The 17,393-nt window shown below is 31.7% G+C and overlaps 1 protein-coding gene and 1 long non-coding RNA gene across 2 annotated transcripts in view; one reads left to right on the top strand and one right to left on the bottom strand.

Annotated features, from left to right (window-relative positions):
* The window catches only part of LOC146722962 (uncharacterized), a 19,319-nt gene extending 1,926 nt beyond the window's left edge, over positions 1–17,393 (bottom strand). The window contains exons 1-3 of the long non-coding RNA XR_014924842.1: positions 17,317–17,393; positions 16,863–16,931; positions 14,600–14,840 (exon numbers count right to left, since the gene is read on the bottom strand). This is a non-coding gene — a long non-coding RNA (uncharacterized LOC146722962). The remainder of the gene's footprint in view (positions 1–14,599; positions 14,841–16,862; positions 16,932–17,316) is intronic.
* LOC114941118 (prothoracicotropic hormone-like) lies at positions 2,806–7,997 on the top strand. Its single transcript, XM_029316005.1, has 4 exons — positions 2,806–2,880; positions 3,580–3,795; positions 5,928–6,068; positions 7,639–7,997. The coding sequence occupies exons 1-4, from the start codon at positions 2,860–2,862 to the stop codon at positions 7,792–7,794; spliced, it is 534 nt and encodes a 177-aa protein (XP_029171838.1). The 5' UTR covers positions 2,806–2,859; the 3' UTR covers positions 7,795–7,997.

Below are 17,393 nucleotides of genomic sequence, written 5' to 3'. Positions count from 1 at the left end.
TTTAAAATCTTTATTCGCAATTTATTAATATTTCAATATTTTCTAAGTTGAGGAATATCCATCTCCAAATTGATCAGAGTATTTGAGACATTATGTATACAATGTTTATTTAAATTGCTCGTGTATCTCGTGAAGAGAAAAGAAAAAATGTTTTTTCCAGCTTTCTTCGTTACGTTGTACAAAATGTTAGAGAAATGAATGCTGGATTACGATTATATTCTCGCGATACTTCGTCGTCGTAGCATGACTGATCTAATCGGATCCAGCCCACGCATGTAAATGGAAAAATCGTCACAGTAGAAATATGAAAGAAGAGAGAAAAAGCGAGTGTACCTATGCGATCGATCCTGTTTTCGCATATCTAGTGCAAAACATAATTATTTACCGTCAAAGTTGTGTGTATTTATATTTATGCTCGTCGAGCATAAACAATGCAAAAATGACTATAAAATAAAATTGAATAATGAAGAAGTCAACTATAATAATTAAATAATACAATATATGATATATGAGAGATGCCAAAAAAGTACATTTCATATTTTTAGAAACTATCTAATTAATTGATGTATAAATATTATTTAGAGATTTTTCCGAAAAACTTAATAGTCAAGTATATATAAATAATATTAATTTTATATTTAATATAATTAATTAATGTTAATATTATTTCAATAATATTAATATTATTATTAATAATATTGATATTATATTAATAATATTAATATTATATTAATAATATTAATAATTAATATCAATATGATAAATTCTGCGAGAGAAACGTCAAATTATAATACAGAAATGATACTAAACGCAATCTATAAATCATGTGCAAATAATTAAGTTATTCCTGAACTACGTATATACAAGATATGTTAAGAAATTGTCTGATATTTATGTTTGAATTTAAATATTTGCGGCATTTTTGGACCTTCAACATTATTTCGACCATCAAATCGCATGGAGAGTTAACGAATCGCATATTCCAATAAACTCTATTATCGTGCATACCATTGTCAATGTAATAATACACGACATTGTTCATAATCCCTTCAAAGACCTTTTGTAATTCGGCGTAATCTCCGAAACCGGTAAATTGACATTTCTACGTCGGGGTTACGCGTTTATTTTGCGCGATTGCGAAACGCATTGCGTAATTTCGCTGCGAATCTCGGCGAGCGTTAACGGAGGGAACAGTGCGTTTTCATTCACCCCTCTGCTTTTTTGCACGTGCCATATAGGGATAATAGCTGCATTTCCGCATTTCGCGCTCGGTTAGCTCAGTTAACGCCGCTCCGAAGAGAGTAACTCGTTGTTGTTGTTGCTCCGATATTCCGTGACGCGTCATTAAAACTTATGACGAGCTCGTTAAAAACGGGCTATGATTCTCGTGCGTCGACAACCACATAAATTCCGATTCCGATTGTTCGTCCGAATGTTGCTTGGCGTGACATTGTCGGTTTGCGCGTTCGCGATAATCGAACGCACGTCGCGTATATTAATTTTTCCGCGGCAAATTAAATCCCAATTAAAATCGTTCGCCAAACAACGCCGTATATAATCGACTTTTGGGAAAACAACAAGACCAAGTTAAATAAATAACGTATGATTGATTATGTCCATTAATGCTATTTTTTCGGACGAAGAGAATATATTGTTGCATACTCTTTTAAAAAGAACATATTTTGTTTCGAGATTAAAGGGAGAGAGAGAGATTTTATATATAAATATTTATTAAAATTTTAATAAAATATTTCTTTTATACATAAAAAAAACTTCTCTTAACATACCTATATTGAAATCTCATTTCATCGCAACATCTTTGACATTGCATCAATTTCCTCGACAACTCTTATTTATTTCAGGTTTCTTCCTATAGAAAATCAATAAATACTTTATTAAAAAAATATTTAGTTTTAATAAATAAATAAAGTATTTATTGATTTTCTCCTGAACTAATTTTTTCCTGGAAAATCAATAAATACTTTATTAAAAAAAATATTTAGTTTTAATAAATAAATAAAGTATTTATTGATTTTCCAGGAAAAAATTAGTTCATAATTTATTTCTTCCTGGAATCAATAAGAGTCGTCGAGAAAATCGATGCAATGTCAAAGACACTGCAATGAAATGAGATTTCGATAGATACCTATATGTTAAGAGAAGTATTTTTATATATGTATGTGACACGATATATCAAATACATGATACTGAACTGATCGCTCGCGGAAAGTCTTCCGCAACGTTAACAACTTTGAGCCGTTTCGCGAGCTTTAGCGTACTTGAATGTGGCCCGTTTGAAAAACTGCAAATAAATTTGATCTCGCGAGCCATTTCCCTGCGTCGTACTCGCAGCTCTCATATTTGTCAATTGGATGGTGTGCATGTCGTTTTTGCGTCACAACAGGCGACAGTAAACAGCGGAATTGGAGTTTTATAGGTGTCTACTAGTCAAATTTACTGCGTAACGTCAGCCATGAGACAAATATTCCGAATGAAATTGACAGACTCCTTTACGTGCCTCGTCTTGGCGGTACAGGGTCGAAAATTTCAATCCTCTCTCGAAGGAAAAAGTACTCTTATTTATGGATATGAATAGACACGCGAGAAAGAATGAGACAAAAGACGAGGATTGCGTGGATATGGCGCGAACAAAGGCACCTGAAATCCACGCATTTTCTCGAATGGATATCGAGTGGCATTAATGGCATCTTTCGGTGAAAATGTAATGGGATCTCATCTATCGTCTCATCGACCATACGGCCGTGCTATTATTTTCATAATTTCGTATATAAGGAGAGAATATTAGAGACGTGTCCTCAGTGTACGGTGATAGCTTGTGAGAGACGTGTCCTAGGAAAGATGAAGCTCTTCATTCTTTGTGTAAGCTCAGTTGTGTGATACCTTCCTAATGTCTACCCTCCTGCAATATGCTACACAGTATTTGTGTCAGCGAAATATGTTTGCTCAGCATTCAATTAAACACATAAAGAACATTAGACGGACAAAGCTAATTTTTCTTTTGCAGAATTTTTATAGAATTTCGCAGAGATGGCAGTCATGATACACATCAAGATTTTCCTTAGAAAAAATGTTGAAAGAAATTATTTATTAAGAGTCTTTTTAATATTCATTATTTATTATTTTTCGAAAATTAAATCTTGAAGTAAAATTGCAAAAAAAAAAAAAATATCTAAAGATTTGTTTAAATTTATCTGGTGCATAAATACGATTAAATTTTACTATTTCATAATTGTTTCATTACTTAAAAAAATTGTTGAGAAAGAAATTAGTTCAGCTCAATGTAAAATAAGCTCACTAAAATAAAAATTGTGTATTCTACAGTATAACGTTTGAAAAAAATGATCTGCCTTTATTGTCGATAAAATAAAAATCCAAAATTTATATTTTATTTTCCTTTTGCTTTCTGCACTAATTGTAAGCGTTATTAAAAGTAACAGCTGATTGATTTCAGCAGCTTCTGGCGAGGGACACTGTGCAATCTTATCTTACGATAAGATAAGTGAATTTTCATCCTATTATTTTAATAAAAATGCAAAACGTTTGAATGTACGGAATCAGGTGATAATCCAAGGTTTGCTGGCGGAGGATCCGGGACAGGTCCTGTCCATCGACCGATGGAAGGAGCAGGTCGTCGCGCCGGAGTTCCTCCTGGACGATCGCGAGGACATCGCGGGCAATCGAAATACCTTCTTCTACGAGGACAAGCGCAGCTTTCGTCCCGAGGGACTCGAGCAGGTTAAACGGATCGGTCTGCAGCCGCGTCTCGTAACGAGAGTACGTTTGCATAATTTGCAACAATTTCTCCCTCTTCCAGACATTTTACGCGAGCAAGCCAACGTCTTGCACGACGTTGTCGGCTCTCGGCCCAGAATAAATTACAAATTCATCATTCGCGTGATGAATTTCGCGATATAATATGCAGGAGAATTTGCGGTTCTTCCTAAAGCAGTATATTCATTGTTTAAATAATTTAGAGAAGAGAGGAATGGCGTTTTTTTAAGTTAAAAGAGACTTGTTTTTTTTTTAATTTAGAGAACTTTTTGTTGCGAGTAAAATATCCCTTGTATCGTACTTTGGGGGTTTCAATTTATCATACGCATGTGGGGATGTTATATTCTGAATTAATGATCTTTAATTAAATAGTTTTTTTGGAACACGTATCGTAGCGTGAATTATAAATATCAAAGATTATAAATATCATTCCGCGGACTGATAACTGAAAATTATGACTTTTTTTACGCACATTTTTGGGAAAATGGAAAAATTCCGATAATATTTCGCGACAATAGCAGTAACGATGTAACGAGTAATTAAATGCAATCCATACTATAGGCAAAAAGTACGCGAGATAGAGAGAATTCGTTCTCTTTTTTTTGTTCCTGTCGCATCATCCATTTATTCCGCGTCCTTCGTTTTCTGTAGTACACAAAGTGACAATGAAACAATTGTCAGCAATCGTACGAAAAACAACGAGTTTCGAAATATATATCGTATATATATATATATATATATCACTTTGTGATATTTGACTAACGTTGAAAGGTCGAAAACGAATTCGTTAGAAAAACTATCAAGCCACGTGCGATGACTATTCTACTCTCGCATCTCTTTTCAGTTTATTCATTAATTTTATTACAAATGGTTCTGTTAGTTAGATTCTTTCTATTTGCTCTATTTCTGCGCTTGCGAATATAATAATTAATATTCCTCGGCGCATGCGGCGGAAAATTTAATTTAATTTTACATTCTTGCATACGCTCTTGCTACTTACAATTTTCGTAAATGAAAATATAGGATGATTCCGAGGTAGATAAAAATCGAGGTATTTTTTTTAAATTATAGAAAATAGCAGTGAGCGTGTTTCAAATCGTAAATCACTTTAGATATCTCCTACAATCTAGTTTGCAACAATTTCGTTTACATCGATCTAACATACTCTTTATGTATGTACATTAAAAATTTTCCTGCCAATATAAGATAGAAAATAAAGAACAATCCATCTATCTTTCATAGTATAAGATAGATGACTTTATAAAAAAAAGAAACGAATCGTGTTTGAGAATTGGATTTAAAATAATTTTTGAAAAAAAAATTATAAGATTAATAAAAAAAAATATACAGATAATATAGCTATTTGAATGACATAAAAAAACGACATAATCAAATTTTATACTTATCAACAAAGAAAGATATATAATTCGCTGAGAGAGTCTATTGCGAATATATCTGCGCGAAGACGATGAAAACTTAATTTTTCGCCGTCTTATTATGTACCCGAAGCACGAAATTTGCTTAGACTTGTTGAGGAACAATTGCGAAAAATTAAATTTTCGTCGTCTTCGCGCAGGTACATCAGCAATAGGCTCTCTCAGCGAATTATATATCTTTTCTTGTTGTTATTTATAAAAAAGCCGTATAATATTATAATTGGTTTTTATAATTATATTTATTATTAAATTAACCAAAGTGTTTTTTTTGCAAAATCAAAAAATATCTGCAAGTCTTAAATAGCCATTCTAATTGAATCGTCATTTTGTTCAGTCCTTTATATAGAGAAGAGGGAGGAAGGAGAGGAATAATTCATATAAGAATTAAATTATAATGATATAATTAAATTATATATTATATATATTATATAATTATATTATATATTAATATTATATATAATTAAATTATAATATAAATGAATATTATATGTATATATATATTATATATAATTAAATGATAATTAGTAGATAAAAGCTCGGCTGAAGGACACTATTAATTTCCCGAATTCGCGTCGCTGTCTCATATTTAAAAAAATTCCAACTTTAATCCCCTGCGAATTAACGTTATTCAATAAAAGGGTAATTTATTCAATAAAACAAAAAGAGTAATTTAACGCCAAAAAGATGCATTCTTCGCAGTCCCTGCAATGCACCTGCGAGACACAGTACGAAATAAGAGACCTGGGCGAAGGACACTATCCGAGGTATCTAACCGCGTCGCATTGCAAGCCGAAAGCCTGCCAGAGCAAGTTCAATCCCTGTCGACTGCTTCACTACATGGTAAGATCGCGCGACAATCGATAATCGTACAATATAGTCCAGCATATAGCGTGAAGTAGCGTATTACCGCGCGTTAGGTGCGTCGGTCGCATAAGTGGTTGTCGACCACTGTGCAAGTATACACAACTTTAATTAGCGCCGACCGCGTAAGCTCGCCGGCTTATTGATCAACGAACTTCTCACCCACGAAGATAAACATCGCCGCCGCAATAATAAGTTAGCGGCCGATCGTAGCGACGATATCCTGAATAATTGTCCATTACTGCCGACGTTGTCGTAATAGGGTTTCGTTTAATTAGGCTTCGTGTGCGTTTCATTTGCCCATGCTTTGATTATACAATATTAACCTTGTATCGCAAGTTTTGCGTATCCTTAATAGCGCAACATATTCGAAAGATATCTAGAGGACATCCTCAGGATGTTCTCTGAACGTTTTCGGGATATGTGTGCTGTTGGGGATATGTACATGTGAGCTTATATTTTTTATCTCCCGAATCATGAATATGTAAGATTCAATAGATCGCTTTTCTCTGTCATCTCGAAGCTTGTCATCATTATTTATTTTATAATAACGACTTTGTTCATTGATCGTGACCTAAATTACTACGTGTTACCGTTAACATTTATGATGGAAAGGTATAAGCTCTTTATCTGCACACACATGTGGATATACATATGTGTATATATAGTTTTGATATTTTCTAGAAACAAAATATGACACACAATAGGACAAAATGCTTTCTCAATTTTTAGAAAAAATATAAAGAAGTGAGCGCAGCTCGTAATGGACTGAAAACATAAAAATATACATATTGTTTTTTTTAAAGGAGTTGTCTGCGTTTTTTAGAAGCCAAACGAGAACGGTAAACCGGATATGCAATAACGTATAAAAAAAACGTACGTGAGGTAGAAAAGAATTTATCTACAAAACATATACGTATATAATTGTACATAAGTACATATATATATATTCGCGAGAGAGATTAAGGTGAGAAGTTAAAGCTATTAATATCAAAGATTAATTAATTCAAGTGCTCTTATTTCATTTCGTCTACGATAAGATATCGCAGGCCAATTCTAATTAATTGAGCTAATTTACATGTGTGATTATTCATTCGGGAACTGTTATGGACCAACGATGCTGTAAAACGACACGACTGAATGCTTATGCATGTTAGACTAATAACTGTTTGCAACGCATTTCTCCGCATCATTAATAACAAAATATTAACTTAGAGATTAAATCAAAGCTATCTGCATTCGTGAATATTTGCACAGAATGCGGACAAAAATTCTGGAAAAAAGCGCAAAAGTCGCATCATTTTTTTCTAGTCTCCAAAAGAAAATATTTCTTAATGTCCTAAGATGCATTATTTATTTAATTAATATTTAATTATTATTTAATTAATATTTAAAATGCAAGATGGTGTCAAACTTTTGCCAAAAATTAATTTAATTGTGAATGATTTATCGACAATATTAAAATATATAAAAATTGTTTTCTAATATTCAATAAAATCAAAGCTCGAGCGATAATAATAATTAATAATGATCGTATGTTCGAATACAGGTTCACATATTAAGTCAACGTAATTTGAACGGGTTAAGCGATGATCGTTACTCGGATGACGCGCTTCCGGAAACGCCACTTCCGGAAGCTCTCCGTCACAAGTGGCAACTAAAGCCGATGAAGATCCCGGTGGCGTGTGTGTTGACGACAGGATAGAAGAAATTAATACATACGTACATGGGCTACCTCGGATGTCCCAGATCGACCAAGAAGATAAAATCTAGCAGCCTTCGTGAATCCAATTTTTTTTAGGGATCCAATCGAATAAATGCGACATATTGAATTTTATGCTTCCGCTTACGATACGTACGGTAAAATATAAAATATCAAATCTGATGAATAAATAATTGGATTGTGAATTTCGAATAATGTAATTTCCACCTCTCTTCAATCCGTCAAGATATGTCAGTTACGAAATACGTATAAGCTTTGCAGTCTTTCAACTGTCGAGAATAAAGAATAAATTAATTAAAAGAAATTTTGAAAAATAATAAATTAATTAATAGGAATTTTAAAAACAAGAGCAATTTATCGAATTATAAGCATCTAGTTTAAAAATTCAAATTATTGTTTAAATGTTCTTCTGCATTTTTTCTGCAGATTGAAAAAAAATATGTGGTTAAAATTATTATTAATTTTTCCCGATACATTTATTTTTTTGCCGTTACGAAATTTTCATATCTCGCTGTTAAAACTTTTTAATGAAGAACTGATAAACCACCTAAATAGTAAAAGTTTACATTAAAGCAATATGTACCTACATACATATTACGCAATGTACTCATATTTCTGACGTAAGAAAAAGAGCATAATCCGGCCGACATAATTTTCTCATAAATATGTACATACAATTATACGCAAAAAATATGGGTTGCAATTTTGTTTTTCTCAAAAATGCTTTGAATATAATTATTACGATAGAGCAACTCATTTAACGATGCAATTTGCAGTTACAGTTGGTAACGAAAAGATAAGCGAGATAAAAGTCAATTAAAACAGTAATAATTTCGCCTACAATCAGTTTTGCAAATTCATCATTAAAATCAGAAAATCATTAATTATACTATTTAACTTGGCTCTACAAAAGCATGAAAGGTTAATAAAATGATTTAAATTTATATATATATAATTGAATAGAAATGAAAAAGACCCAATTAAAAATTTGCATTATAATTTATAAATTTATCCTCTTTCCGTTATTCTGTTTGTATAGACTACCACTTTACAAGAATAACGATTTTTGCAATTTCTACATGTCAGATGTATAGATACGCAATACTGACCTCGTGCAACAAGTTTTTCCATTCAACGCGCAAAATAATTTAACAGGCGAGATCGATCGCTCGCGCCTTTTGCGTCCGGAGAGAAATAAATCCTGGTGTTTCCGGTCGTTTTAGGATTGCCGAAGCAATCAACGACTAGGATAAAACCGAACGCAATGAGATCTGCGATACAAAGATCCAATTTCGCGCAATTAATCGCGCTGTAAAATATCTGATTAAAAAGGAGCATAGCTACGCACTTTAACGACAGCATCAAACTTTAATCCGTCCGATTTAATTTTCAGCTGGCTTTACGGCACAATTACGCCACATTCTTTTGACATTTCACAATTTTGATTCTCTGCTTCAGAAGGAGAGAATATTCTGATGAAAAATTCTTATTATTTGTATGGTTATTCTCATATAAAACGTTTAAATTATTTTATTATATAATTTAGATTTCAATTTTCTCAATTCATAATTTTTTGTACATAAAATCCTTAGTCTACTTATATAATCTCTTAATGCTAAAATACAATTTCCGGTATATATTATGTCATGACGAGTATGTCGAAATAAATTGTAAAGAGGAACTATAAATCTGAAATATATTTTATATTAAATTTGTATTAAATAAGCGAAGTGAAATGATAATTTCATAAACCATTTTCGTTACTAATTTTATTTATGCAATTTTAAGCTCAATCAAAATAATAAACCGAGTATATTACGTTATTATATTAATTTCGTATCATAAATAAAAAATAATATATAATAAAAAATAACAAATAATATAGTATTAGTTACATAGGCTAAGTCTTGTAAAATGTCTTGTAAAAACAAGTAATTTCAAGTAAATTTGGATAAATAACAATTATATTCGAAACTGATAAGAGATCATTTCTCTGCCTTGTCCTTTAGATGCTTAAATACAAGTGTATTTTCGCGTATATACATATTCATGTATATCAAACTCCTAGGAATTCATCGAAATGCATGAGAAGTTCGTCTTTATAGCTGTCGCAAGTGATGTTTACTTCAACAACAAACGTTACTTTAAAAGGTATCCATGACGTACTCATGCAATTCCGTTTGGAATATCAAATGTTATATATATTCATTGCATTACTCGGATAAACAAAATTCTCGAACGCAAATATTCGAACAATAAAAACAAATTATAATTCTCAGTATCTTCTTCATTATATACCGAACAAGCTGCATTACAAATTCTAAATTTAATCAACTTAAAAAATTAACTACCTTTATATCTTTCTCATTTATTTTAACACAAGCATAATAGAATTCATTTCGTAAAATGTGAAAATTAAATTTGCAAAATTGCGAACAAAAGGTAAAGCCAGCTGGAAAGGCAAACATATTATATATTGATTCGTGCATTATATAAAATAATAGAAATATGAATGTGAGGAGAAAGGAACAATTTTGAATGCTAAATGCCTCGGGACGTCGCTGCTACACAAACACGACGACCTTCACATACATTTCACTTCCCTCACCGCGTTTTATTTTTTAAACATCACAAGGACTTTCTAATTAAATTTAAAATAGAAAATTCATCTTTTCTCTCGCGCGCAAAATTGGTCTTGTTTTCTCTCCTCATCTTCTCTTTCTAGAAGCTGCTCAATTTCATTTGGACGAAAAAAAGCTGCTAAATCTCGTTTGCGAGATGTTTTCAAATGAATCTGTAGCTTGCACGCACGCTTTTGAAAGTGCACTGTATTAAACGCTTATATAAAGGCCGCATGAAATACAAGCTATATCCATAAAATCGACAAGCTGCCTATGAACCTGCGGGTGTTCACGTGTCGGGAGTTACGCATCGCAAACTGCGTACACAAAAAACCAATACTGCATACCCGAGCAGGATTCGATCAGAGCTAAATCTTGAAAGCCAACGGGCCCGAATGAGCCCTTAATCTCATTAGGTACGTACGTTGTACGTTGCTTTGTTGTTACAACAGCTCGATGTACCACTTAACGATAAACCTTGTGTATGAGGAAAACATTTCCGAGAGAGGGTCGAGACTCGATAATATTATATATTGATTTAAAAAAAAAAAAATCAAAAGAGACTTTAAGAATCTCCATATTTCATATACATTTTTTTTTATTCTGTAGATATTAATATTTTCGGAATCATATGCCATTAAAAAATAAATTCACTGTTTTGAGACTTCTCATTTAATTCGAAAATTCTAACAGAATTTTATTTTGTGTTCGATTCATCGGGGTTTAAAAATTACTTTCATTTAAATCGAGACAAATGTGTGTCGCTTTTAAATACATTTTTCATTTTAGAAATAACTTTCTCTCTCTCTCTCTGTCAAGAATTGAAGAGGCAAATTATTATTTTTTCAGCGACTCGCACAGCTCGGATCTCGAGTATCTCAAATGATTCCTCTCGCGCGCACAAGAGAGCTTACTACCCAACAATGGAGAAATAAAAACGAGCAAGTGCACGCGCGTGATCCGCTTATCGCATACGAAGCCATCTTTTACGTTATATCGCGTATGCAATTTTTCAAATTTTATGACGGATTTATTCGCGGGGGTCGCGAATGTCCCAGGTTCGCTATCTCTCTCTCCCTCTGTCATCAACACATCGTATAAATTACGCGTGCATTCGCGGGTCGATCGAGCGTGGTTAAAACCCTCGCTTGGAGAGCGTTAACGCTTTCCACGAGCAAACACTCGAACGCTGTTTGCCCTCTTGCCTCGACAATATTGGCTGCCTGTCACCATAGTTCGGTGTCGATGTCTGTGCATGCATCTTTACTCTCCTCTCTAACCGCATGCGATCGTTTAGCAAACGGAGATGGGTGTAAAGCGCGCACATTTTTTCAAAGATAAGTCGGTGAACCAAAGTTACATTCTCGATGTGCGATGACGGATTTTCTTCCCTTTCTCTCAATTTCAATTCAAATTAGACTAAATAATTAAAAAACAAACGCGATAGATAATGTATCCTTTTCGAGCTTTGGTTTGAACTTGTTGGATGATCGAAACGCCATTTGATGGAAATAAAAGGTTGATTGATATTATTTCACATCACATAATTTTAGAATCTTATTTTGTAGAATTGTAAAAATTATTTTAACGAAAAGTTTTGAACTTTTTACATTTATGTTCTCGTAATTTTTATTTTTTGTCACTTATAATAATGGCAAAAGTAGCTCACCAATTTTAAATGCATAAAAATAAAATTACGCAAAAAGAAGAAAAAGATATATATAAAACAATTAAAATAATTTGAAAATAAAAACAATGGACGCAAAGTATTTTATTCATTAAAACTCGTAAAGTTTTCCCTTCATTATAGAGATGTGCAGAAGCAAATTTCTAATTTTATCTTTTATGAATTCTATGACTTTAAAATTCCTAAGTTAGCAATTTTAGAGATGAATTTTTAATGCTACAGGACACAAAATATTTATAAGCAGCTTATCATAAATTCGTGATAACGAAGAAAGATTTCAGCGAGAGATGCATATATATTTAGATCCATTATACATTTTCTATAGAAAAGCGCATTGTATGTGCATGCGTAAACTCTGACTATAAAAGTTAACAAACAATGATGTTGATCGTAAAGCAGTTTAAAAATAATAACTGTGAAAGCTATTCCTGATATTTTTAGACAAGAAAATGTGGGAGTTAATTATGCATTAAAATATTAACAAAATAAATGAAGATTGACTTCTTTCTCTCTTTTTTTCCTTCCTAAGCGAAAATATATCCAGGCTAGTACTTACGGTACTTAAATACTAATTCCCGTAAATAGAAAATTAATGCGAAAAGCAATAACGAGTGCCATATATTTTCAGATCTTTCTTCCTATTGAAAAGAAATATTCTACATATATATGTCAAGGCCAGATAACCATAAAGGCGCCATTTACGAGAATAGATACGATTATACCAGAGAGACAAATATAGAGAAAACTTTTTTCCTTGAGGGTTTCTCTCTTCGGAATGAGGGGGACACGCAATATCATTTAGAGGGGTCTAAAATGCCTCGAAGATTTTTATTTCTAGCTCTTTCTTTCTCGGTTACGATAATCTTTACGCGGCGTCTCTTGAAACGAGACTGACCATCTCCGTTGTTTTTTCAGACTCTTTTCTGGGCGAGCGCACGTATGCCAGGGATATCATCATTCGGGGCAACATTCCGGCCCTCGAGCGTGGATATAGCCACTCGAGCCACTGTGTATGTTTGCGTTTGGACTGATCTTTCATTTACCTTTCAGGTGGGCGTATCGCTGGCGGCTTAGCGACACTTTACTTCCACTATCTACGCTCCGCGCAGTATCAGTGATAAAAAAAAGTGATGCTGACGCGCGTTTGGCGCGGCGGATCGAATCGCCCAATGGCCGATAACGCGCTCGCACTTTAGTAAAAATTAATTCTTCTCATCCTCGAACCTGGAGGAAAGAGGAGTCTTAATTTGTACTAATCATTTTTGCAATTAAAAAAAACTTTGATCTCCAAAAGAAACTACGCTTAATAACTTTGAGAGATTTTTAATGAAAGTTGTGAGAAAAAGATCTATCTCTTAACCAGGTTCCTTATCGTGCTATAATGACAGTTTTTCTGAGAAAAATGTTATTTTATGCATAATTTTAAATTATTGAAATTTTTAATTTCAGAAAAAATTGTAAAAGTTAAAATATAATTTATAAGATACTTTTGTGCTTTGTCTATTGTAATTAAGATCCATTGCTAGAAAATAAATTTAAATTTATTTGAGCTAGTTTGATCTATTTGTAAATCACAAATAATCTACTGAACATTTTTTAAATATTTGTTCAAGCTTAAAGGCTTTTGAATAAATATTAAAATTAAATTTTAAATCGTAAGATTAATATATAGCAAATGTTAAAATTTTGGAATTTTTAAATAAATTTATAAGATTACTGAAATTTAAAACAGATGGCTAAAATTAATGTGTACATATGGTGGATTTAATATATAAAGTAGATAATATTTTTCAATATTATAAATTCAATATTTAGTCTTTTTTTCAAAAAATCTTTTACATCTCTTTCAATTAATACTTAAAAAAAATTCGATATTTTTTTGAAAAAGTCTGATAAAATATAATCGATAAATTTGCGCACTACGCTTACATTCTACGTAAAAGTCTCCTCTTCAACTGCTCGATAAACACTCGATAAGATTGTATATCGAAAAGAGGGTAATCCGCGATATTACACAGACTAGCTAAGTAATTATCGGTATTATACGAGAACAAAAAATATATTTTGTGTATTATTTCATTATTGCAGAATGTCCATAAAATCTCGTAAAATGTAATTAAAAAACTGATGATAATAATCTATCTATATATATATACAGAAAAGAGCTTATATACGTCGCAATCTCTTCAATATATATTCTAAATTAATTATCTTTATAAAAATTATGAACAATTCATAAATTCTCCAAGATACTTATATATAGATTTATATATTTTTATCAGTATAAATCACCTATTTTATTTCAAATTTTTGAAGGCTGTTCTGACATGAACACCCTAAATTATTTTTACGCTTAATAACTTTTTTTATATATACATATATATACGAAATATATCTCGTAACGATATTATATCACAACGTAACAATTCATCATTTTTTATACGTCAAACGATATTGTTTGCCAAAAATCATCACTTACCTCGCATGCGGAGATGATTATTTAGCGGATCCACCAAGCGGTTGGTTACCATTGTTGAAGTCCTGAGAAGGAAAACTGGTGTCCGTATAATAGCTCCTGCGTGGCACATCGGAAGTGCTTTGAGTTAAGCACCAACTCGGTAACTTTATCCCTCGAGAGCTATATCCTGCAAATATTTTCTTCTTGCTTTCATTCGCCACCTTCGTCGTCTTCACTCGTATCACGTTCGGGATAAATGTTCCTACGAGGATCAATTAAAATGTTATTTCTCTTCTGTATACACAAAATCGATCCCTAACTTGTATCAAAAAAATTGTCAAAAGTTTAAATAAACAAAAATAATATCTTCGAGCTACATAAAATTTTATCATCTTTTTTTTATAGAAGTAGAAATATAGGAAAATTAATTACATTTCCATTACAGCAAAATTTAACATCTTTCTGTAAATTATCAATTAATGAAAAACAAAATAAAAGCTTCTGTCGCCAAATGTCGTAGTTTTCCTAAAGATAGCTGAAAAATGATCCTTCCTTATTTAAAGACAATTTATTTATTTATTCATAAAGCACCTTTCGCTTGTTTTTTTTTAACCATGCGATAACACGCGTCTCTATATTTATTGCGCGTAAATAAAAATCGTTGTCGCGTAAACGCGTAAACTTTGCAACCTCGGCTTTTGCGAACGCGCAAGGTCGTTCCGCACAATTTCATCTGCAGCTAAACTGCACGCGATGGGTAGTGTATATCGTGAAATCTCATTCTCTCATGGGCATTCGAATATCGAAAATGAGGCTCCGCGCAATAACATTATTACGCGCTCTTGCGACATATTGTAATAACGTGTGACATTTATAGATGCAGTAGGACGATGCGTTATGAGGCCGGACAATTCGTATAATATTCTAAGCTACATTAATGAATGTTTTCCCGTCTAATTTCGGCGCCTGACGGTGAATATTATGCGAATCTCTGCACATTCATGATGCAGTTCGAGTGGAACTTTCGCAATTATAAGCATTAACGTATAAAACACATATGCATGCACATTTTACATTTATATATATCAAAGCAATACAAATCTATCAAATATATTCTGGTAAGATTTTTATTTTTTAAAAGAAGCTTCTATGCAGCTTCGTGTAAAATGTGATTTAGATCTGTGAAAAAAATATATATAAAGCTCTTCAGATATGTACATACGTAATAATAATTCTATAAAAATTCTATATAAATAATTAATAACAGCAATATAAATCTATCAAATATTCTGGTAAGATTTTTATTTTTTAAAACAAGCTTCTATGCAGCTTCGTGAAAAATGTGATTTGGATCTGTTTAAAAAAATAAAGCTCTTCATATATATATATACATACGTAATAATAATAATTCTATATGAATTCTTAAATAATTAAATAATAATTCTATAAAAATTCTATATAAATAATTAATAACAGCAATATAAATCTATCAAATATTCTGGTAAGATTTTTATTTTTTAAAACAAGCTTCTATGCAGCTTCGTGAAAAATGTGATAAATATATCTGCAAAAATTAATGTAGCTTACATTTGAGAAAATAGCAGGATAAGATTAATTAAAAATATTAATATTATAATCAAATATATATAATCTATATCAACAAAAATATCTCAGCTCAACTACCAACTTGTTCATTTAATTACTATATAATTATATATTAATATATTAAAATATATAATAATATTAAATATATTAATATTATATATTCTTATGTCTTTAAAGACTATAAAAATATAAAGATATTTAAACTTTAATTATAAGATCCCAATAATAACTAGATTAAAACAATCTGATGTGTGAATCACTCTAAACAATCGTGAAAAAGGAATTAATAAACAATGCTTGCACTGAGAAAAAGTTATTAACTACTTAAGTTGTTCAACTAATTACTAATAATTACTATTTTGTTAATTAAACATATAGGAGTATTTAAATTAAAAACGACATGTTATTTTGACTTAAATACTTACATATATATATAAATTAACAAAGTAATAATTAGTTGAACGTTTAGTCATAGTTAACAACTTTTTCTCAGTGTGATACAACAAAATGACTTTGTCGTTTGATTAGACGGCAAACATAGTTGACATGGGACAACTATCGGCAGAAGCCGGCCTAATAACTGAAAGGAGCGGATTGTCAAACAAGCAGGTCGATGCAACAAAGCTCGCGTCGTCGCGTCGATTAATCAAATTACAACATGCTGCGCTATTATAATTACGTGTATGAAGCATTATGTTGTCCATGACAACGTCCGAGGCAACCCACCACTTGACTCGACATTTTTCCTCTGCAAAAATAACCGTGTACTCCCGTCTGTTTATTTTCATGAATATATTATTCGATTATTCGCCGCATAATTTAATTGATTTTATATATGCGAATTTTATTTGTACTCTTTATTATATATACACTACTTTTAATATGAAAATTGAATTTTCTAATTGATTATAAACTCGATAAATAACTGATTTTCGAAATATTTATTATCTTCACTCTGATCTGAAATTTGCCGCCATTGAGCAAGAAATTATCGCGTCCACTCTCACTTCTAAATACATTTGAATAAATCATATTTCAGCGTCTTTCTTCTAATTCTACAGTTCTTATCATAAATATTGCTATCGCTCGCATATGTTACGTGCATATAATCTCTGATAGATTCGTAAATTTACCTTATATCCATATTTTTCTCGAGAGCATCGACTGGTATCAACCACCCTTCGAGAGGCCGTAGATTTTACAATAGTTA

Source organism: Nylanderia fulva, unplaced genomic scaffold (genome assembly GCF_048542155.1).
Source record: "Nylanderia fulva isolate GAGA-0341 unplaced genomic scaffold, ASM4854215v1 Scaffold25, whole genome shotgun sequence".
Lineage (NCBI taxonomy): Eukaryota > Metazoa > Arthropoda > Insecta > Hymenoptera > Formicidae > Nylanderia > Nylanderia fulva.
Note: the sequence above shows the minus strand (reverse complement) of the source record. Positions and strands in the feature narration are given on the sequence as shown.